General features: G+C 45.3%; 1 protein-coding gene and 1 long non-coding RNA gene across 2 annotated transcripts; one reads left to right on the forward strand and one right to left on the reverse strand.

The window, feature by feature from the left end:
* Window positions 1-363: 363 nt before the first annotated feature.
* Window positions 364-5,260, forward strand: LOC121978663. The gene is made up of 2 exons (XR_006111135.1): window positions 364-1,048; window positions 5,032-5,260. It is a non-coding gene; the product is annotated as an uncharacterized LOC121978663 (long non-coding RNA).
* Window positions 5,261-16,471: 11,211 nt separating this feature from the next.
* Window positions 16,472-18,241, reverse strand: LOC121998524 (ammonium transporter 2 member 5-like). Its single transcript, XM_042553517.1, has 3 exons — window positions 17,494-18,241; window positions 17,137-17,422; window positions 16,472-17,057 (listed from the first exon to the last, which is right to left on the reverse strand). The coding sequence occupies exons 1-3, from the start codon at window positions 18,082-18,084 to the stop codon at window positions 16,531-16,533; spliced, it is 1,404 nt and encodes a 467-aa protein (XP_042409451.1). The 5' UTR covers window positions 18,085-18,241; the 3' UTR covers window positions 16,472-16,530.
* Between the last annotated feature and the right edge of the window lie 5,049 nt (window positions 18,242-23,290).

Consider the following 23,290-nt stretch of genomic DNA (forward strand, 5'->3'; position numbering starts at 1 on the left):
CTGCGTGCCGATCTCGTTTCTCGGCCTGCGTGCCGATCTCGTTTCCCGGCCTGCGTGCTGATCTCATGTCCCAGCCTGCGTACCGATCTCGTTTCCCGGCCTGCGTGTAATATACTAAAAAAAATGTAAATAAGGATGTAAAAACTTGAAATTTGACAATATGGAATTATTATAAGGAAAATAAATATATTGGTCAGATAATTTATTCGAAAATGAGTTCGTGTGAATTTTAGAAAGTTATGGAATTTTTCTATATTTTTAAATGACACGTTTTAGATTTTATAGGGATCAACGGGTAGGATTTAAAGTCTGTTTTAAAATACCCTATTTAAAGGAGGAGTTGATTGAGATAAAGTTAGGTTTTCGATTATTAAACCTAAGTAATGCGCCGTCCCCTCACTCACGCGGCCGATCCCATTTTGCGCCAAAACCACCGCCGATATCCTCACCTCTCTCGAGCCTCTCCCTCTGGCGACCCTCATCTCCCCAAACCCAACGTCGACCTCTCTTCTCCGTTGGGCCACAGCCGCCGAGCCACGGCCACTGGCTTCTCCTCCTTACACGAGCACCTCCTCGCGGTTTCCTCACCCAATCGCCGCCTGCCCTCAGCACGAGAGATCGCCGCTGCCGTGGTTCGCCCTCATCCGATCGCCGCTCTTCATCCGCCGGTCTCTCCTCCTCCGCCGGACTCTCTCCTTCCCTTGCCCTCACACGAGCACCACAGCCACCTCAGCACTCGATTGTGACGGTGTTGCTCATCCCGGCGTCAGCCGAACCCTAGGTTGGGGGTGAACGTCCAGCCGGTTGCTCCTTCCCCCCTCATGCCTTGATGTCAAAACGCCACCGTCGATCTCATCTTCGCTGGTCTCCACAGCTGCTGGACCTAGGTTCCAGCCGGAGAGGAAGTTGTGAACACAAGCCTTGCTTTGGCCATGGGTTTTTGCAGCCTTGCTCGGGCCACAGTAGCTTCACCAACAGCTAGTCCTGATGGGTATCCCAGCTGATCATCATGGGTGCCACCGTAGAGGAAGCTCGATGTTTGATTTAGGTAACGAACTAAACCTGATTAATTAGTTAATTAATCTACATCTCATTGATAACCTCGGATTGATTGGGAATTTATAAATGGAGTTTTGTTATCAGGTTGGGGTGGTTGACAATTGATCATGATAGATTTGTTTTGGATCATTGGGTGTATTAACAGAAGATTATTTTGATTTATTGGTTATCCATGTTCATGATTGATAGTAGCATGTGTATGATCAATAGTTGGATTGTTAGCTCATTTTTATTGGTAGGATAATCAATTATAGTGATAAGAGCTAATGGATTAGTTGGATTGTCAGTTTCATGTCTTGATTGGATAATTAGAGTATGTTAACTAGAATCGTTAACTAATTGAATTGGATTAATTCATAAGAAGATTAGTTGTGAAAGAAATGTTGGAGCATTAAATGGGATTAAAATGTAGATTCTTAATCGGATTAGGATTATGATTAACTATTTGGTTTATGATAAATCTTAGCTATACTGTGCATGCTATGTGATTTGTAGGATGTTGATTTGAGATGAGCGTATCGACGTGAGATTATTTATCACGATCGGTAGATGTAACGACATGTCTTCTAATGACTAAGTTGTAAGGCGGGGGGTTACATTGTCTAACTATTGTGTGCGGAAAACTGAACTAATTAAAATCTCACTTTGCTAATGACTATTAAAATCTGTAACTTATGTTCAAAATATCTTTTCATTGTTGTACATATACTAAAGAATGGAATCTAAACTCTCCATATGGTCAAGGAACTAAAATCAGAGGTTTCCAGCCGAAATCAGGCTTCCCCAATCGATTGAGGTCGAGGCTCAATCGATTGAAACATGTCAATCGATCCACGGATCGATTCAACGTGCTTCTGTGCACGGAAGAACCATCTGAATCGATTGGCTGATCGATCCAGTCTGACCGATCGATCAGTTGATCGATTCAGCAGCTCTCTGTACGCGCAGGTCGCGACTCAATCGATCGGCTAATCGATCGAGGACTCCTCAATCGATCAGCTGATCGATTCAGCAACCTTCTGTTCGCGGGGTGTTACTCTCGATCGATCGGCTGATCGATTGAGGACTCCTCAATTGATCGGCTGATCGATTCAGTAACGTTCTGTACGCGGGGATTTCTTCCAATCGATCGGCTGATCGATTGAGGACTCCTCAATCGATCGGCTGATCAATTGGGTTTCTAATTTTACAGAAATTCCACCCGAACTCATACAGAACTTTCAGAAAACCACTAAAAGCATAAACATTACTACTAGGCATGACATTACTCACATTTTACTATCTATTATCAAGACAACGAGGAGTCTAAGCATGGCGTAGTGTATACCTTCACAATTCATGATACTTAAACACCCTAAAAGTGCAGAACGATAAGGTTATAAGAAGTCTAATTCTTAAATTTGCTAGTCCCCAAGAGTCTTTATTCCAAGTCCTTCTCATACACATCTTGACGCATTGCCCTCCAGCCTCCGCTAATCCATCTTCCCTTTACCTTTATCTGTAGTATAAGGAAAAGGAAACTATAAGCTTGAGAGCTTAGTAAGAATCATCTACCTCACAAAACATGCATTCGATGAAATCATGCTTTTAAAAGATGCTATGCTGATATACATGATGAGAATCATACTAAAATACTAAAACATGGCATATTGACATATAAGTCATGGCAATCAACTACTAAACATAAACTATTTGTTATATCAACAAGAAAACTAAACTGATACATAAGCTAAGCTAAAATTAATGTTAGGTTAATGCTGAAACTGTACTGTATTCACATAACTGATTTGTGAAGTTTTGAAAACTATTTTCATAATAGATAAAAATATTAATCATGCTGTTGTTGGGCCCGACAACTGTACTTGCTATGCGTGCATCCCTAACTAGACCCGAGGTAGCTAGTCCCGAATCTAGTAGGGTTTACTAGGTTATCTAAACCTAGGGACGACTGTGGGAGCCCAACCCAAGGACAACTAAGAGTCCAGCACAGTGCCACTGATAAAGTAAAATACTGATTCATAAGCTGATTTATCTTATCTTGCTCTTACTAGGTTATCTGAACCTAAAGGTAGGTTATCTGAACCTAGAGGCGATTATGGGAGTTCACCCATTGGACCGTAGTCTCATATAAATTGAAGCAAGACTAAGTATGATATTTAAAATGCTTCTATGACATTTAACTGAGCTATTAAAATGCTCACTATAGCATATAACTGTACTAGTCATTTTGTCAAGCACTTGGTGTGCTCTAACTCTGCATATGGCAGAACTAAGAATATAGAAACATACGATTAGCTACTTATACTGCAGGTGAGGGGTTACTTACTTCCTACGCTAGGTTTCTTACAATTCTGATTGCTAGATTTCCGGAGAAGAAGATCTCTTCGGCGATCTTCTTGCGTCTACGCGTTCTTCTCGCGGAGAGGAGCGTCCTCGTATCGAAGTCGTCGCCGGAAGGTGCTCCTACGACCCTAGGGATAGAACCCTAGGTCCCTTGGGGGCTTGGTGTGCCGAGAGGTGAGGAAGAGGGAGGGCGGCGTCGGGTGAGGGTTTGAGGGAGAGTTGTCGATCCGAAATAATAAACTCCCACTTAAATTCCCTATTTATATTAAGTGATTAATACAACCCAACTCGATCATAAATATAATTTCTCTCCTCTTCTTTCAGCACACCCCTGCTGGGCCCCCCTGGTTACTAAGGTCATCTATAAATCGTAGGGTCTAATAGGTTTCGGGTCCAATTCCCGCTTACGCTATTTTACGTTTTTATTTAATTTTGCCACTTCTACTACTCAAAAAGTTCCATAAAAATATTCTAAAATTTCAGAAAAATAATAGAATATTTCTAAAATTTATTTGAGAATTTTCGGGCGTTACAGCAGATAAAGGCGGGTACTTCTTACTTTGTCTCTTTAGTTCTTTGAACTTAATGCATGAGCTATGTTTAGATAAGGACTGTTTTATCTTGACTCCACTCTTATTTACTTGCGCTTGATACTTCTACTCAAACCTTTGAGTAATTCATTTCTATATCCATACAGTCTCTTGTTGTCATCTATGATATTTAGCAGATACTATATACCATGTTTTGCATATTTTGATTGTTGTTTAGTTATGTTTTGTATTGAGCATGTTGGCTTCCTGTAGCATACCTGATTCTTGTTTATATAGATATATATGATGACTGTTGCATTTTGTGCATCATATCATGGCAAACATGTCAACGATCAATTCTCCCTTGTGGTCAAGAGAGTCATTGACCAGGGCCACATCCTCGGCCACTCGACAAAGTGGTAGCTACAGTTGATGTCGCTTGTCCTGTCATACCGCACTCGGCCACTTGCAGTTGGTGGTAGCTGGAGTTGTGAGCAGCAGGGACCCCCTTCGCTGTGTAGCTAGTTAGCTACTCAACACCTGTCCATCCGGTCACTCGAGAGAGTGGCGACCTTTGGGTGGTACAGTTGTCATCGATCCGGCCTCTCGACTATACAGGGGTCGTGGTGCAGAGAGGTGGGCGGGGTAACCATCCGTACATACACTGTTATTATACTTGCTTTGGCTACTGCTGTTTGCATATGCTGTTATTGCTTACTCATGCTGTTGTTGCTAGTTTATGCTACTATTGCTGACTTATGCTGATATGCTTATATATGTTGAGATATATATATGTCTGTTGTGGGTGTTTAGACTGACTTACCTATTGAAAGTTTGTATATACCTTACATATTTCCTTTGTAGTTATGAGCAGTACTATAGCAGATTAGTACTACCTTTGAACTTCTATATCTAGCTTAGGATATGGTTTCAGGTATAAACATTTATTATGATTCTATTTAAGTATCTGCTATTTCCTTTATGAGACTGTATACTCTTGGCTCACTTTCTAATTGTATTTTATGTTCATGCAATATCTTTCTCTTACATGCAGAGTTCAAATACTCACCACCCCATAAAATGATTTTTCTTTCGCCAGGTAACAGGTAGATGAGTCACGGATGCTTGGAGAGATGTCGACTGCCAGTCCTGTGTCCTGCGTTATATCGGTTTTATCTCCGCTTTACTTGTATTTTTAGTATACAACAGTTTTAATATTGTATCAACTGGTCTGTGTTTGGAGTTTGATTCATGGTGTTTTGCTTTCGTGATCTTGTGGTTGTGTAAGCCTAATTAGCTAGTAAACTTTACTTGTGGATTGTGGGTTTTCTCTTCATTTTTTTTCCGCTGTGTTTCTGATATAGCCGTGTGGGCTAAATATTAACTGCGTGGTTGTTTTATTCCCTTATGTCCAGCCAGGTAGGCTGTGTATATTAAACTGCGTGGTTGTGTTGTTTCTATTTTTATCCCAGCCATGTAGGCTGATGGTTATATAGATGTGTTATGTGTATTTATTACTTCATATTGTCACCGGTACAGGGGAGATGTTGCCGGATTTTTGTCTGACAGAGACTCCTCTGGGGCGTGACACTGCGTGTCGATCTCGTGCCCCGGCCTGCATGCCGATCTCATGTCCCGGCATGCGTGTTGATCTCGTTTCCCGGTCTACGTGTCGATCTCGTGTCCCGGCCTGCGTGCTCATCTCGTTTCTCGGTTTGTGTGCCGATCTCGTTTCCCAGTATGTACTCTGATTTCGTGTCCCGGCCTGCGAGCCGGTGTTTTATCTCGGCCTGTAACTCGTCTTCCGGTTCCGTGCCGCGTTCGGCTTCTTATCGTCAGATCCAGCTCTCTAGCCTGATCAGAGTCATCTGCTTTTTCGGGTCACGACAACTCAACCAGCGTCACATCTGAGGGCGTCCCCTTTGGCCAGGATACGTTTTCTGTACTTGCCCCTCATTCATTTTATTATTATATTATTAGCATGTTATTTATGTATTCGTTGGATCCGCCTCGAGCCTCGGGGTACCAGGGACCGGGGGGACCCGATCGCTGGCTGCAGGTAACGTTGACCAGAGGACTTCCGACGACTTGGTCAACATAGAAGTCATCTCAGCACACCCCCCTCCGGGACGCCGCGATTCGGTCAACATCTCATCTGTTGGATCGAGACGTGCTAGAGGGGGGGTGAATAGCGCTCGCGGCTAATTCGTTTTTCGAATCGCAAAACTATCGGAGTAATTAAAACACGCAGCGGAATAAAGAACGAACACACACAGAGAGACACGAGAGATTTTACTTCGTTCGGAGCCTAAGGCGACTCCTACTCGAAGGCCCGCGATCCTTGATCACTTTCCGTGGAAAACAACTATAAGCTCGTAAAATGTACAATAAGATATTACAATTGAAAGAACTAAAACAAATTATACCGACAACAATAAAGAAGCAGAATCTGAAGCTCCGGGTTGTCGGGGACTTATAACAGCACTTCTGAGAGTTTCTAGAGCAGCTTGTAGCGTAAGGATTGCTTGGAGTTCGTTAAACAAAGCTGCTGGTCGAACCCCCTTATAAATAGTGTTCAAGGCGCCTTGAATGCCACCCAAGGCGCCTTGAGTAGGCGAGTCGGAGCGGAGATGAGGAGCGGCGGTGAATCTAATCACAGTTCAGGCGCCTTCCAGCATTTTCAGGCGCCTTCTCTTGTTCATAGGCGCCATGACTTCTCGCCCGGCTCGACCTTGCAGGGCGCCTCAAGCTCCATGAAGGGCTAAAACTGTTCATCCAGGGCTTTAGGTTGCTCCTTTGCACTGCAAGATACGTTAGTCCCAAACACTACCTGCAACACAAAGTTAGCACAATAAATATGATAAATGAAGTATAGGCAGTCTCGGATTGTCAAAGTCGACTTGGGTTTCAACCAGGAAACCCTAGGTCGACTGACGCCTCTGTTCCTCTACGGGAGCAGCGTCCTCACCTACTCCACTCGTGAGATTTACATGTTGTCGGTGCGATCCTCCGGATCGTTGGACCTCAACACTCGACGCTTCCGGACTTTCTCTGGACATCCGCTTCCGGCTAGTCCAGTCTTTCACCTGGTTCGCGACACCAGGACTTTCCACCTAGGGTTACCACCCCCTAGGACTTTTGCCTGAAGCCATCGACCTGCCAAGACTTTCCGCATAGGGTTACCACCCCTTATGACCTAGGGTTACCACCCCCTAGGGTTTTCCCTTTGCCTAACCGCAGCTAGGACTTTTCTCTACCTAGGGTTACCACCCCCTAGGACCTAGGGTTACCACTCCCTAGGGTTTTCACCTGCCTAACCGCAGTTAGGACTTTCCTGAAACACTCATTCAACATTTTAGATAACAACAAGACTTAACTTTGAACCCTTTGCCATTATCAAAACTTGGGTTCGATCGTCGGATGTTTCCCGCACCAACATCATCCCCCTCACTCGAGGTCCGTCTGACTCAGCTTCCAAACGGGAGCAAATTTGGCGCCATCTATGAGAATCTCCTTCACCTGTTCTGGAATGTGAAGATGGACAACGTCGGGAGGTTCTATGCCATTATCATAGTCTTGGAGGATCCTGACAGGCATATTATCTTCTACCCTCACTCCACGGGTATTCGGGAGTTGAGAGATCGAGTGGAGTTTTAGTTGGTCGATAGGTTAGTTTTTCCATTATATTTTTTCCCTGACTCCACAGGTATTCGGGAGTCAAGGGACCAAGACAAACCCTTAGCCGGTTGGCACGGCTCCCCGATCAGGTACGTTACCAGCTTTGCTCCCTTTTTACGGTTACAGGAGTTGCTATAGCTCCCTCATAAGAGAGTAAGATCCTAGTACTTGATCAAAGACTAGGGCCTTCGATTTTTAATCGAACACTAGGGGCCCAGCTCCCCACTCATACACTAGGGACACAGCTCCCCGCTCTTACACTAGGGACACAACTCCCCAATCATTAACTCGCAGTATGACTTCCCGATCAGGATCTAGGAGCCTCACTCTTTGATTACAGGCTAGGGGGCCTTACTCTCCAATCAGGGGCCAAGGGCCCAGCTCCTCGATCAGGTGTGCTACAGGCTCTGCACCCTTCACCAGGAGGCTCTGTATCCTCTTACTGCTACAGGCTCTGCACCCTTCACCATGAGGGTCTGCATCCTCTTACTGCTACAGGCTTTGCACCCTTCACCATGGGGTTCTGCATTCTTTTACTACTATAGGCACTTCACTCTATTATTACTATGTGCTCTGTATTCTCTACCTGTTTGGCGTGTTTTTTACGTCTACAGGCTCTGATCCCTTCACCCGCGGTGCTCTGCTTCTATGGTTACGGACTTTGCTCCCTTATATGGCTATGGGCTTCACTTCCTTTGACGGTAGGGGCTCAGATTATTCTTCTCCCTGACTCCGCGGACATTTGGGAGTTAAGGGATCGACACTATTTCTCTTACTAGCTGTACGGGCATTTGGGATTCGAGCCAGCCGGTTGACATCACTTCGCCATCAGGTATGATAAAGGTTCTGTCCTCTCATATTGTTAAGAGCTCCGTTTCTATGGATTTCAAGGCTTATCCTCTCCAGGTCGGGGTCGAGTTATCGCCACTGGTCTCGGACCAGAGTATCACCACCGGTCTCGGATCGGAGTATCGCTAACGATCTCTCGGTCGAGCTTCTAGACCAACTCTCTGTTGAGCTTCCAGACTAATTCCTGGTCAGGTCTCCAGATCAAGTCTTGGTCAGACCTCCAGATCAAGTCTGGGTTAGACCTCCAGATCAATTCCTGAGTAGGCTTCTAGAATGCTTCTTGGTCAGACATTCATATGGTTTCTTGGTCAGGCCTTCAGATTGCTTCTTGGTCAGGCCTCCAGAACTTTTCCTGATCAGGTCTCTAGAACATTTCCTGGTCAGGCCTCTAGAGCATTTCTTGGTCAGGCCTCCAGAGTATTCTCTGGTCAGGCTTTCAGATCATTTCCTGGTCAGGCTTTCAGATCATTTCCTATCAGGCCTCCAGAACACCTCCTGGTCGGGTCCTAAACTCTCGCCCCAGTGCGAGTTATAAGTGAGCATGCTCTCACGTCTAACGACCGTCCAGGTCGGTGTCCCAGACTCTCGCCCCAATGCGAGTTATAAGTGAGCATGCTCTCATGCCTCCAGACTCTCGCCTCAGTGCGAGTGATAAGTGAGCATGCTCTCACGCCTCCAGACTCTCGCCTCAGTGCGAGTTATAAGTGAGCATGCTCTCACGCCCAACGACCAGCAGGTCGGGTCCCAGACTCTCGCCCAGTGCGAGTTATAAGTGAGCATGCTCTCATGCTCCCAGACTCTCGCCCAGTGCGAGTTATAAGTGAGCATGCTCTCATGCTCCCAGACTCTCGCCTCAATGCGAGTTATAAGTGAGCATGCTCTCACGCTCAACGACCGGCAGGTCGGGTCCCAGACTCTCGCCCCAGTGCGAGTTATAAGTGAGAATGCACTCACGCCTCCAGACTCTCGCCCCAGTGCGAGTTATAAGTGAGAATGCACTCACGCCTCCAGACTCTCGCCTCAGTGTGAGTTATAAGTGAGCATGCTCTCACGCCAATGACCGACAGGTCAGGTCCCAGACTCTTGCCCAGTGCGAGTTATAAGTGAGCATGCTCTCACGTCCAACGACCGACAGGTCGGGTCCCAGACTCTCGCCCCAGTGCGAGTTATAAGTGAGCATACTCTCACGCCCAACGACCTTCCAGGTCGGTGCTCATCGCTCACCCGCAGCTCTACCTGGCACTCATCCCACTCACTTCACTCGCCGCTCTACCCGACACTCATCACACTTACTGTTCACCTGTCGCTATGCCCGACACTCATCATTTGCATTTCGCTCACCGCTGTTGCTCGGTCAGCACTTACTGTTCACCTGCCGCCCTGCCTGACACTCTCAGTTCGCGTTTTCGCTCACCGTTGTTGCTCGATCGACACTTACTGTTCACTTGCCGCCCTGCCCGGCACTCTCAGTTCGCGTTTTCGCTCATCGATGTTACTTGGTCGTTTGCTCGAACACTCATTGGTACCACTCGGCTACTCGCTTTATGCCGATCAGCTTATCACTTAAAGGCTTTCTCGGTTGTGCACTCGACACCGCTCACCCATTCTTATTTTGCTCGGTAGGCATTCTCTCTATTTCCGGAGCGACATTTTTCGATTGCCCGGTCACGATTTATTATCGCTCAGTCACGATCATGGCTTTGCTCGTTCATCATTCTCTTTATTGCCAGGTCGTGATTTACTGTCGCTCGGTCGACACTCGCTCGGTCACGATCATGGCTTTGCTCGTCCATAATTCTCTTTATTGCCAGGTCGTGAGTTACTGTCGCTTGATCGGTATTTTCTCGGTCGCGCGCTTGACATCGCTCGCCCATCGTCTTCCGACCCACTCGGTAGTCGTCCTATCACACGGGTATCGTTCAGATGTTCGATCTAATTCTGGGTCGATTGCCATTCTATTCGACACTCATAGCCTGATTGACATTTATAGTTTGCGAGTCACTCGTCGTTTTGTCCTACCTTGGTCGTCCGCGTCTCGGTCGTCGTTCTGTCTTACACTCGTTACTTGTGTCTCACTCGTCGCTTTGTCCCACATTCATCGCTCGGTCGGCACTCATTTTTTACTTCTCGCTCAGTAATCGCCTGATCACATGGGAGGAAGCTGGGTGGACGAGTTGCCCGGCGTGCTATGGGTCATTCGCACAACCCCAAAAGAGGGAACGGGGGTAACACCGTTTCACTTGGTATATGGGGGCGAGGCGGTCGTCCTAGTCGAGATCGGAGTCGAGTCCGATCGGATCCAGAACTACGATGGGGCCAACGCCGAGCGGAAACAGCTGGAGTTGGACCTAGTCGACGAAGCACGAGCTAAAGCAGTCGTCCGGCTGATAGCGTACCTGCAAAGAATGAAGCAGAATTACAACAGGCGTGTAATTCCCAGAGCATTCCAGGTCAGCGACCTAGTATGGAAGAAGGTGAAGCCAGTCGGCAATGTGAGTAAGATGGCAGCTCCCTGGGCGGGGTCCTTCAGAGTCGTTGAGAAGCTCCGATCGGGTGCATAATATCTGGAAGATGAGGACGGACGACGGCTAGAACGACCGTGGAGAGCAAACCATCTCCAGCCATACCGAGCAGGGTAAAAGGTGCGCCGGTGTAATTTATCTCCTGTATGCCTTGTTCGTCTGTATCCTTTGCCTGCAGGAGTAAAAATTGAAAAATACAAAGGATATGAGCATTCGTTGCCGAACAGCAAAATTCCCTGAAGACCGTCAAGCGGCGACATTAAACTCTAGAGTCGGACCGGCGACCCCCGGCTTGAAGACCGTCGAACGGCGACGTTAAACTCTAGAGTCGGACCGACGACTATAAACCCCCCGGCTTGAAGACCGTCGAGCGGCGACGTTAAACTCTAGAGTCGGACCGACGACTATAAACCCCCCGGCTTGAAGACCGTCGAGCGGCGACGTTAAACTCTAGAGTCGAACCGACGACTATAAACCCCCCGGCTTGAAGACCATCGAGCGGCGACGTTAAACTCTAGAGTCGAACCGACGACTATAAAGCCCCCGGTCGGAAGACCGTCGAGCGGCGACGTTAAACTCTAGAGTCGAACCGATGACTATAAACCCCCCGGTCGGAACACCGTCGAGCGGCGACGTTAAACTCTAGAGTCGAACCGACGACTATAAACCCCCCGGTCGGAACACCGTCGAGCGGCGACGTTAAACTCTAGAGTCAAACCGGCAACTATAAACCCCCCGTACGGGATAGCGTCGCACAGATAGACTGAGGCCCAGCATCTAGGGCCGATGATCAACTGGCCTTGATCCTAAGGACAAGAATAAAATAATGGCGTGCGCCTATTAGCGCCGACCAGCGAAAAGCTAACGAAATGAAAGGTCGTTCGACTGAGCGGCGCAGTTGAGAAAAACACTTCAACGAAAAACTAACAGAAGTTCTATGCGGAATGAAGGTCGTTCAACCGAGACGTGCAGTTACAAGAAACACTTCATTCAAGATAATTCATTCAAGATAACAGAGCAAAAATTGGCATTCCAAAATTACAGTTATAAGTTAGCCGATCGGGAGGATTGCAGAAAACACTTTATTCTAGATAATTGAAAACATGCTTCGGAATGGTGGTGAGAAGCGCCGCATGCTCCGTAGCAGGGATGACCACGGACTCAGGGAGCTGACCCTTGGACTTCAGATAGTCCCCCGTGGCGGTGATGGCCAGCTCGAAGGCAATAACCATCCGGTCGCAGACCTTTTCAGCAAATTCCTTCGAACGGATGTACTTCTGCCTCAAGGTGGCGACACGGCCTGGCTCCGCCTCCTGGTACTCCTTGAAGGCGGCGCGGGAAGCGTTGAGAGCTTCTTGCAGGGCCTTCAAATCGTCCCTGAGAGCCGCCACCTCGACCGAACGACCCTTCTTCTCGTGGTCCAGTAGATCCGCCAACTCTTTTACCCGCTGTTCCAGGGCGCGGGCCTCCACGTTCTTCGCTTCCAGGTCGGCGATAGCAGTATTTTTCCGAGTGGTGGTGAGTTCTATCTTCCGGTCAAAGGTCTTGACCTGCTTCTCGTATTGGGCCAGCATGTAGGCCTGGTCGGCCGTCTTCTTCCGCTCGGCCTCCAGCAAGTCTTTGGTCTTTGCGAACTCCTTCTACAGCTCGGCATATGAAGGGCCTTGAGAAGAAGACGGGCTGCTCGGACTCTTCAGCCTCTTCGGCTCCTCCTCCACCATAGCCAAACGGTTGGCGACAGCGATCTCTTCAACCCATCTCTGATGTATGCAAGGGTGTTAAAATGACGACCGGGAAGACTACATAAAAGAACAAGAGTGAAGCTTACCCCTGTGGCCTGCTGCATGTGGCTGTCAGCCAGTTTGCCGACCTGCATCACAACGACACGGGCCCCGGCGTCCGCCCACATCTCAGCAAGGGGCCCCTTGATAGTGATCATGTGTTCAGGAGCCCTCGGCTGATCTGACTCTGCCATAAACGCCTCAGTAGGGAGGTGCAGGGGCCCTAATAGTGCGGCGCCGACCCAGAGTCGTGTAAGCGGACACTGAGGGATCGGAGGCGGGCTGGACATTGTGGACAGAATACCCGAGCGGCGGACTCGGCGGGGTGCAGGAGGAAGAGAGCAGACAGGCACCGCTTCGAGGGGGTTCGCAGGCGGATCCAGTTGAGACGGGGTCTAGTCGGAGGAGAGCGCCTCGACCGATGGCGCTTTGTCGCGAGGAGATGCAGTGTCCATCCGCTCGGACGCTTGCACTGTGGAGGTGGCCGAACGGAGAGGCATCTCAACACGCCGTCTTTTCCTGTCGAGCGGGAGCTCGTCCTCCGGATCGGAGTCTTCCTCCCGAACGGTTGGTTCCTTGCTAGAAGTTGCATCGCCAGCCGCATCCACAGGTGAAGCCTGAGCGGCCGACTCTCATGCATTTATCTCGCTCTCACTCTCGTGAGAGCCGACCGGAGCAATGCCCAACTGCTCCATTTCCTTGGCCGCTGCCGCCTCGAGCGCAACCGCTTTTCTCTTCAAGATCCCAAGTAGCACAGACTCCATTATGACGTTCGCTACAAGGAAAAGAGAATAAAATCAGTTAGAACTCAAGGCAAATGCACAAGTAAAGTTTTTACCGAAGTTGCTCGGGAGGGGGGTTCGGCTCGGACTCAAACCGAATATATACATCACTCCTTCAGGTAGGAGCTTGTTGATATCGAGCTTCAGACCGGCTAGCATATTCGCTGCTTGAAGGTAGTCCGGTCAGGTTTTATACTTCTTCAGCTCGGGAGAAGTGGGCGGTCCGACCTGCCATTTAGTACGGAAAGGGAGCCCCCGGGAATACGAAGAAAGAAGAAGTTCTCTTTCCAATGTTTGTTGGAAGAGGGCAGTTTATCAAAAAACACTAAGTCGGGCCGAGCTTGAAACAGATAAGTGCCCGGCTCGGACTGCTTGGGATAGTAGAAATAATAGAAGACTTCCGGGCGGAGGGGAATGTTGTGTATCTTAAATAATACCACAACTCCGCACAGAAGGCGAAAAGTGTTGGGAACCAACTGGGCGAGCGGAATGCCGAAGAAATTGCAAACTTCGGCGATGAAGGGATGAAAAGGAAACCGCAGACCGGCTGTAAATTGTTCGCGGAAAAAACAGATAGTGTCGCGCGGAGGGTTGTGTGGCCGAGTGGAAGGCGAAGGTAAAATCAATTCGAAATCGGAAGGGATGTCAAAAGCGTTAATCAGGCTCTCGGCATCACGCCTATCGAACCGCGACTCCATGGTAGTATACCATGGGCCGAGAGCAAGGTCCGCGGGCTGGGAAGAGCTAGCCATCGCCGAAACAGTGGAGGAGGCAGGAATCGGGAGAAAATACAAAGGCTTGAGGGAGATGAACGGAACAGTAACCAAAAGACGAGAACGAGGCAAAGAAAACACAGAACCGAAGAGAGAAAGGCAAAAAACCTTATAGAAAAGATGAGGATCGAAAGAACAGGGCAAAGGGTCGCCAGAGTGCCGAAGGACGAGGTCACTGGAGCAAGGAGCGCAGGGAAAGCTGCTAAGCACGCGAAGGCGAAAATGCGGCGGAAGAAGGCGATGAGAGCTTTATAAGGATGGGCTCGACCTGCCCGAGTCGTCGGATGCAGGTCACATAACCCGAGGCCCGCATCCAACCGTCCATTTCAAACCGGTGAACGTCGCATCGGGCGTAAGGCGGCGGGCGTCCGATGATGTCAACAGCGCCACGTGGCACTCGGTCAGAGGAAGGCATTTAATGAGCCCCATCACGAGGCAGAACCCGCGTGCTCAACCATAATGGGGGAGATTTGCACGCATTCCGAGAAGATCCCGCGGACATCATCATGGGCCAGTTGGGCAGCCCTCGGCAATTAGTCGACCGGCGCTATTCGACCCCATAATGGCCGAGCGGAGGTACACTTTCGGAGGTGCCAGGATGGCTGTCGCTCGGCCAAACTCATAGTCCAGTCAGTCGGACTTAGCGCCTCCTTCGACTAGACTTGAGGGGAAGGCATGTGATCCGGTGGTAAGGAAGGGGGACCCTCGTTGGCGGGAGGTCAACGACACGTGGAGGTCAATGGTCAAGAGGGTCAACCCCAAGGTCGTGCCGGGCGGACAGAGGTCATGCCGAGCGGACTGGCGAGACGACCGAGCATCCGGCCGGGAGGTTCCCAGGCCGGACGAAAGATAGCCCGACCAGGTCAGGTTTCCGATGCTCAAGGTAAAAGAGTCTCTGGGCCGAGCGAACAGGCCGCTCAGACGAGTCACAGGATAATAAGGCGCAATCCCATCTGAGCACATGAGCAAGGCTTCTCCGCCCGGGCCGAGGTATGCGCATTCCCTGAGGCCATGAGCGCCGAGTGGCTGGTCCGCTCGGCCCAGGAACAGGGAAGAGCGCAAAGGGATAAAAAGGACAGTTGGTAACATCATCCTCGAGACACCTACCGCCGACAAACAGCATGGTCGGCGGCCAGAGCGGACAGAGGATCGTACAGGTGAAGTTTCCACCGTCACATCAGGGATATGCTCGGACGATTGCGGAATGGCGTCAGGCATGCTTTTCTGACACAACCCTACTGAGGTATGTTTGGGGAAGCGCACACTCATCGAGAAGCGTGCTCGCGCCTCCCCAGGGTCCTATATAAGGACCCCCAGACTTCGACGGAGGTAGGCGATTCTCATCACTGTAGCCACAATAGTGTTGCCTTGCTCTTCTTCTTCCTCACTGCTTGACTTGAGCGTCGGAGGGTCGTCGCCGGAAAACCCCTCCCGGCTCGGCTTCTTTGCAAGTTCGCCGGAGATCTACATCACCAGTCGAAGATAGCGAAGAGTGTCACGTCCCCAGTGTCCATCGACTCAGCGCTCGGACAGGATGATATATATATATATATTCAAATATTAATTTAATCAAATATATTAAAAACCATAAATTAATTTTTCGGACACATTTGTATTTTAAAAATTACTGCTCTCGATATATTTGATCAAATTGATGTATTATAATATTTTTATAATCAGGAGAACTAGACGAATACATAAAAATTGATTTCATGTCATTTCGAAAATCTCTTGATCCATCAATTAATTTTGATCGAAATCGATTAATAAATTTTTTGAAACACATAGAAAGAAATCAATTTGACTGATAATAAAATCAGTCATTGATTTTTGTCAGTTGAATTGATTTGAGGAAGTGGGTACTTAATTTTATAATTTTGAAACGTGATTTGATATTAGTCGCTATTGAATTGGCCAACAAATGACTAGCTTAATTAATCGTCATCAGGTCTAACGTAGTCAATTGCATGATCCAAACTCCACCACCAGATGAACAACTAATATTTACGATGCAAATTAATATAAAAAATATTTGTTTAGTTAAACTTAAACAGATGATAAGGATTTGCAGAGTGCATCCGATTAAACTTGTCGCCAGAACAAATTAATATAAAAAATATTTGTTTAGTTAAACTTAAACAGATGATAAGGATTTGCAGAGTGCATCCGATTAAACTTGTCGCCAGAACAAATTAAGCAAGGTCCAATCCACCTCACGCCATTTCGCAGTCGGCGCTTTTCGCCGCAAAGTACTCCAACCCGTGTACCGACTTATCGTAGGTCTCGCCGTCCGCCCACACCGCGTACGCGTCCTCCCCGTGGATGGCGTCGTCGCCCACCAGCATCTTCTCCTCGGTCAGCCGCAGCGGCACCAACAGCCTGATCAGCAGGCAGATGACGCTGGTGACCACCACGTTGACGGCTAGGACAAAGGCGATGCCGGCGAGCTGCATGCCGACCTGGCGGAACCCGGCGGAGGCACGGCCGTCCTTGATGGCGTACGCGAGGCTGACGTACCTGGGGTCGTCTCCGAAGAAGAGGCGGTTGAGGCGCGGCTCGGACAGCACGCCGGTGAGGATGCCGCCGAGGCTTCCGGCGACTCCGTGGGTGTGGAAGACGGCGAGGGTGTCGTCGATCGTTCTGAGGAAGGGGGTGCGCTTGTGGAGGATCATCATGGTGAACCATGGGATGCTACCGGAGAGCAGACCCATTAGGATGGCCGCCCAAGGTTGAACCAGTCCTATTCACCAATTCACTCACCATTAATTGATTAATCAGAGAAATGTGTGCTTGAAAACAGAGAAGGATGTGACAGTTACCGGCGGCAGGGGTGATGCAGACGAGCCCGGTGATCATGCCTTGGACAGCGCCGATGACGGAGGGCTTGGTGAACACGAACATGTCGAGGCAGAGCCACATGAGCAGACTGGTCGCCGTGCAGAGATGCGTGTTCAAAATGGCGATCGAGGCGTCGATGTTGGCCGAGTACGGCGCGCCGCCGTTGAACCCTGTCCAACCCATCCAAAGCAATCCGGCGCCGGCGAGGGTCAACAAAATGTTATTGGGCGGAAACCTCTCCTTGTCCTTGCCAATTCTCGGCCCGACCTAAATGCATTCATCGATCAATCAAATAACGAACTAATCAATTATATGAAATCATGAATTCAGATATGTACCCAGTAGGCGGCGGTGAGTCCTGCTACGCCGGACGAGAGGTGGATGACGTAACCGCCGGCGAAATCCATGACGCCGGCCTTGAAGAGGAAGCCATTTGGGCTCCAAAGACTGAAAGCGCCGACGGTGTAGGAGAAGGTGAGCCAGAGTGGCACGAAGAGCATCCATGCCTTAAAATTCATCCGGCCGAGCAACGAGCCGGCGATCAGGATGGGGGTGATGGCCGCAAACACGAACTGGAAGAAGACGAGCGTGGCGGCCGGGTACATCCCAGCAAAACCCGGAGCTAGGAGCTGTGCCTGATCCAGCGCAACCGCGCTGGGGCGGCCCCAGAAGGGCAACATCTCCTCCCCGAAGGCCATGCTGAAGCCCCACAGGCACCAACACACGAGCACCGCCGAAAAGGCATAGAGCGCCATGAAGGCCGAGTTCACCGCCCACTTCTTCTTCACGATGCTACCGTAGAGGATCACCAACCCCGGCACCGACTGCAACCCCACCATCGCCGCCGCCGTCAGCTGCCATGAGTTGTCCCCTTTGTTCAGCCACTCCGGCGAAGCCTCGCTAATCGTCAAACTCGACGGCAAAGACATGATCAACTCGTCCAAAACCTCGCTATGTGTTCTTTTCTTCTGATGGATTCGATTTCTCTTGCGGAGGATGAATTTAAATAGAAACGGCTTGCTCTGATGCGGTAAAGCCAGTGCATCGTTCGTTGGAACGAAGGGTTGAAGTTTTAGGGGAAGGAGGTTCAGGGGTTCAAAAATAGAAAATTGAATATTTTAATAGAATATTGGAAGCGGTTTCTGACCCAAAAAAAAAAAAAACAGAATCATGCTCTGGAATTTCTAACAAAGTTTAGGTTAAATCAATTAATTTGGTAAAAAAAATAACCTTTTGATGATTTTAAATATTAAGATGCACTTTTACTTTTAAAGAGATTCTGAAATATCAAAAGTACTAACGTATTAGGCCTCCTTGATCAGGAAATCATTTAATTCTTACGTCTTCAATGGGAATGCGTTAATGGATTAAGAATTTTGGTCGTTTACAGGTATGAAAAAGCTGTAAAAATGCTTCAAACGGTAATTAAATCGAGGCATATTTGTGCCGTAAATTGGATTCTTAAATATAACATTCCAAATTGAGATTTTTTTTTCCACCAAAAATCGTTTACACGGGGCCCCACCAGGTCAGTTAGATACCAAGACGGATGGTAAAAGTCAAAAGGAGTCCGTGCCGGTTGAAGATATAGACCATTACGATCTATATCTACCTAGGCTCTTAATTTTAATGGGACCATTATTTTTATTCATTTTTAAAAGAAAATGTCCACTTTTAATCCTAAATTATTTTAATTTTATTTATTTCAGGTTGTTTTGTAATTATTATTTTAATTATGTGCTATTTTTTTAAGTTCTAATGAACTCATTTGATCTTTCAAAAATATATACCCTGTCTCATATTTTTTTCCTTTTTCATCAATATTTTAAATCTTTTTCTTCTTTTAGTGATTCTGTATCTGTCCACTTACTCATTGGTTTTACTCTCAAAAAATGACTTTTCTTCTCTCATTGGCACGAGGGAACCCAATATTTCATCCCATATCTTTATATAACTTTCTCTACTCTTCTCTCACATAGGATCTGTGAAATTTTTGACATATTTTTGAAATTAAATTCAGAAATATATTTGGGATTGAAATTTGTACTAGTTGACTGTTATCATAGATCAATCGACTGATGATATTATTCATCAAATGCAGAATGGTACTGTGAAATTATTTCGATAAGACAGTCGACTAGGGACTATGATAGTTGATTGATATAGTCTAAAATTGTTTTTAGGAATAGGAAATTACCAAAAGGATGATATACATATATGTAATCTTATGGGGATTAATATATGATAATTTGGTCATTAAAAGTTAAAGAGTTTAATAATTAGAATATTGTTGCAGTTCTTTTTTATGTAAATTAAGTTTAAGTGGAAAACCTAGATATCTTTGTTAAAAAATCTAGCTCAAGGGGAGCTTAGGATTAGGTTCCATGATATATGCATGAGTAAATTACATATTTATTTGCATGTTATTACATTATATGTTTTTCTAACTTAAATAGATTGTCAAGCATAAAAAAAACAGATATTATTAGAGTAATAAGTGTGACCCTAGGGTTTGATGTTTAGACAAAAATTTAAGTCAGGTTATTTGTCGTATTTGATATGTGTTGTTAAGTGTGAAGTATGAGTCCCTTGCGGCCGGCAAGAGGGGGGGGGGGGTGAATTGCCCTATACAACTTAAAACAAATAATACTTTTTTCAAACAATCGAGCTTAACAATTGCACACTTAAAATAATAAATAATCAAAATAAGTACGAGACAAGTAAAAATTTACTTGGTTGGGAATCAGATGATTGCTATTTCAAAGAAAGTCAACTCAGTAAGACAATCTACTTCTCGAACAAAATGTCATAGGCGGAGAAGTCTCGTATAGGAAAATATTGCTCGGAAATGAAAAATGTAATGAAATTTGAAGTACAAAGTGTGTTATTATGAAAGAAGAAGACAAGGACTTTATTTATAGCTCATTGGTCGAAACTGAACGTTGATAACGTGACATGGTCCAGGCGCCTGGAAGGGCTCCGGACATCTAGGTGTGGAAAAAAGTCTACTGCGTCGTAACGACTACGCAATGGCCAAAAGATAACATTTTATCTGGTCTGAGTGGTTAGAACAGATCCGAGTGCCCGAACCGCTTTCGCAAAAGGGCGCCGGGACATCCTTCACACAGGGGCGCCTTGCCAAGGCTCCCTTGGCTGAACCAACCCGGTCTGGGTGCTCGGAGTAGCTCCAGGCGCCCAGACCACAGTCAACTTCAGATTAACTTTTCGTCCGGGTCTTCCACTCTGGCTCTACTCGTTTAGATGATTTCGATCATCTTGAATATGACTCACCCAAACCCATTTTTCTACCTTCCGCTCTGGCTTCTCGTCTCCCCGAAACGTCGCACACTTCCTTCTTGTCGGCCGGCATACTCTTCCGCAGCTCCTCGTCCTTTGGACGCACCAAGCCCATCAACTCTTTCCCGTGTCATCTTACTCGCTAGTTGCGTCTTTCGCTCGACTTCCTGTGCTCCTAAGTTCCTACACATTTAGATATAAGATATCAATAGGATCTAACTTAACTTGGTTGATCACATCAAAACTATCATGAGTTACCTACAATCTCTTCATATTTGATGTGAGCAAACCAAGTTAAGTTAGGGTAAAACAAAAACAAATAACAGTAAGGTAACAAGTATAAATTTTGCAATTAAAAATATGTGTCCTCCCCCTAGACTTAACCTCTAAGTTCCCTCTCTCTCTCCTCCTTGATCACATTAAAAATAAGGATATGATATTAAAATAAGTTGAAGTAAATTCAAAATAGGATATAAGGAATAAAAATACAGTGGCTATCATACAAAAATCATGAACTTTAAATTTAAAAAATATGAATTTTTACAATTTATAAACTATTTTTGGGAAAAAATGACTTTCAAAAATATTTTTAGTCCTGGAAAAATTCTAAAAAAATTTATAATAGTTAAACAGACATATCCAAAGCAGAAATAAAATTTTCACGAAAAATTAAAATTAATTTAAGCAATAATAAATTCATTTATACATAAAGACACATTTTCTTTAAAAATTACTTTAAAATAGTTTTTAAACTAAAAAAATCATGAAAATTTGTCTTATAAGCATGTAATAGAGCAGTATTTTTATAAAAAAATAAAATTTTAAAAATTCAATCTTTAAGAATTTTTAATGTTAAAAATTAGTATTTAGATAAATAATTCATAGAAAATTCAATGATGGTAAAAAAAATCAAAAATATTTCTTTGGATATAGAATATGATAAATTTTGACATAAAAATAAAGTTTATAAAAAGTAACATTGAAAAATATTTTTTAAATGAAGAATATAATTTTTATTAAAACAGCAATTAAAAAATATTAATTTTTTTTTACAGATAAAAATGGAATCATATTTTTTGAAAAAGTTAATATATAATTAATTTCAAATAGAAATTATACAAAAAGAAATTATTTAAATAATTCTAAGCAAATAACAAAAATTAAATTAATTTAAAAGTACATATGTATAAAAATTTAATTCAAATATGATTTTGTAACGTTCTTTTCTATTGGATTAATTAGAAATTTTTTTAAACATATTTTAGTGAAAATTTTCTAATTTGACTCTTATGATATCTAAAATATCAATTTAGTTCATTATAATTTCTAACTTATTGAACATGTGAGTATGTAAAATTCTTCAAATTTTTTATTTCTACTTTCAATTTTTTATTTTCAATTTTTATCTTATCAAAATCTTTTAATTGACAAAATGTTGCTAAGGTTAATTTTAATTTCTTTCCTTTTTAAATTTTCCATTTTTAATTTCTAATTTTCAAGAATTTTTCGACAATATTTTTATAAATTTAAATAACTTATCAAGAGGTAGAGATCGTACCCGACTTACCTTGTTGATCTTATTATATGATGCTCCCCCTGTAGAGTTGCTTTTTCTAACGTTGCTTCTCCTTCTGTACTTTATATGGGTCGGCTTCTTCTCCTTCTCCTTGTTCTTTAATTTTTGGTAGTTATCTTTGACGTGCCCTTCTTCAATGTATTGATAGCATCTTACCTTTCTTCTCATTTTCTTGGCTTACACTTGATTGAAATTATTAGCTTTAAATTTTTTTTTGAACTTCCTTACCAGAAATGTTGTTTCATCATCGTCAAGGGATGTCTTGGAATCTAGTTCATCTATTTTTACCTTTAAGGTAATGTTGTGTTTTAACTCCTTCTTCAGATCTGCATATCTTGGCTCATGAATTTCAAAAGTAGAGACCAATTCTTCTAAATTGCTTACCTCTAAGTCCTTAGAGATGAAATATGCATCTACTAGGGTTGCCCATTCAGGAGTTCTAGGAAAAGCGTTATGTGTGTACCTTAACGAATCTCGGTTAGTTACCTTTTCTCAGCGATTAGTGAGTCTGGTGATGAGTTCTTTGATTCTCGAGTTGAGGTGTGAGACGGCTTTGTCTTCTTCTAACCGGAGGTTGCTGATCTGGTTCTAGAGCAGGTCTTGTCTCGCGAGTTTTGCCTTCGAGGTCCCTTCATGTAGTTTCAAGAATTTATCCCAAAGCTCTTTGGCTGACTCATAAGCTCCGATTTGGTTGACTTCTTGTGACGGTAAAACGCTCAGCAGATGGAATTCTACCTTGTCGTTTGCCATGAAGTCTGCTTGCTCCTTTTTCATCCATTGATGTTATTCTTTGTTGTTCCCTTGCTGATTCTTCGGTGTTACAAAATCATACTTCATTATTATTAATAATTTAAAGTCTGTTTTGAAGAATACTTTCATTTCTTTTTCTAAATTGCGAACTCCCCTTGAACTGAGGCAGGTAGATGCTTGGTCCGACAATTATCTTCTGTGCTTCGATCGACGGTTAATCCTTTTGAAGCGGTTAGGCTCTAATACCACTTGTGGGTCCCTTGCGATAGGCAAGAGGGGGGTGAATTATCCTGCACAACTTAAAACAAATAATACCTTTCTCAAACAATCGGGCTTAACAATCACACACTTAAAAGAATAAAGAATCAAAATAAGTATGAGACAAGTAAATATTTACTTGACTGACAATCAGAGGATTGCTACTCCAAGGAAAGTCATCTCAGTAAGACAATCTCCTTCTCGAGCAAAATGTCAGAGGCGAAGAAGCCTCGTACACAAAAATATTGCTTGGA

This window comes from Zingiber officinale, chromosome 1B (assembly GCF_018446385.1).
Source record: "Zingiber officinale cultivar Zhangliang chromosome 1B, Zo_v1.1, whole genome shotgun sequence".
Taxonomy (NCBI): domain Eukaryota; kingdom Viridiplantae; phylum Streptophyta; class Magnoliopsida; order Zingiberales; family Zingiberaceae; genus Zingiber; species Zingiber officinale.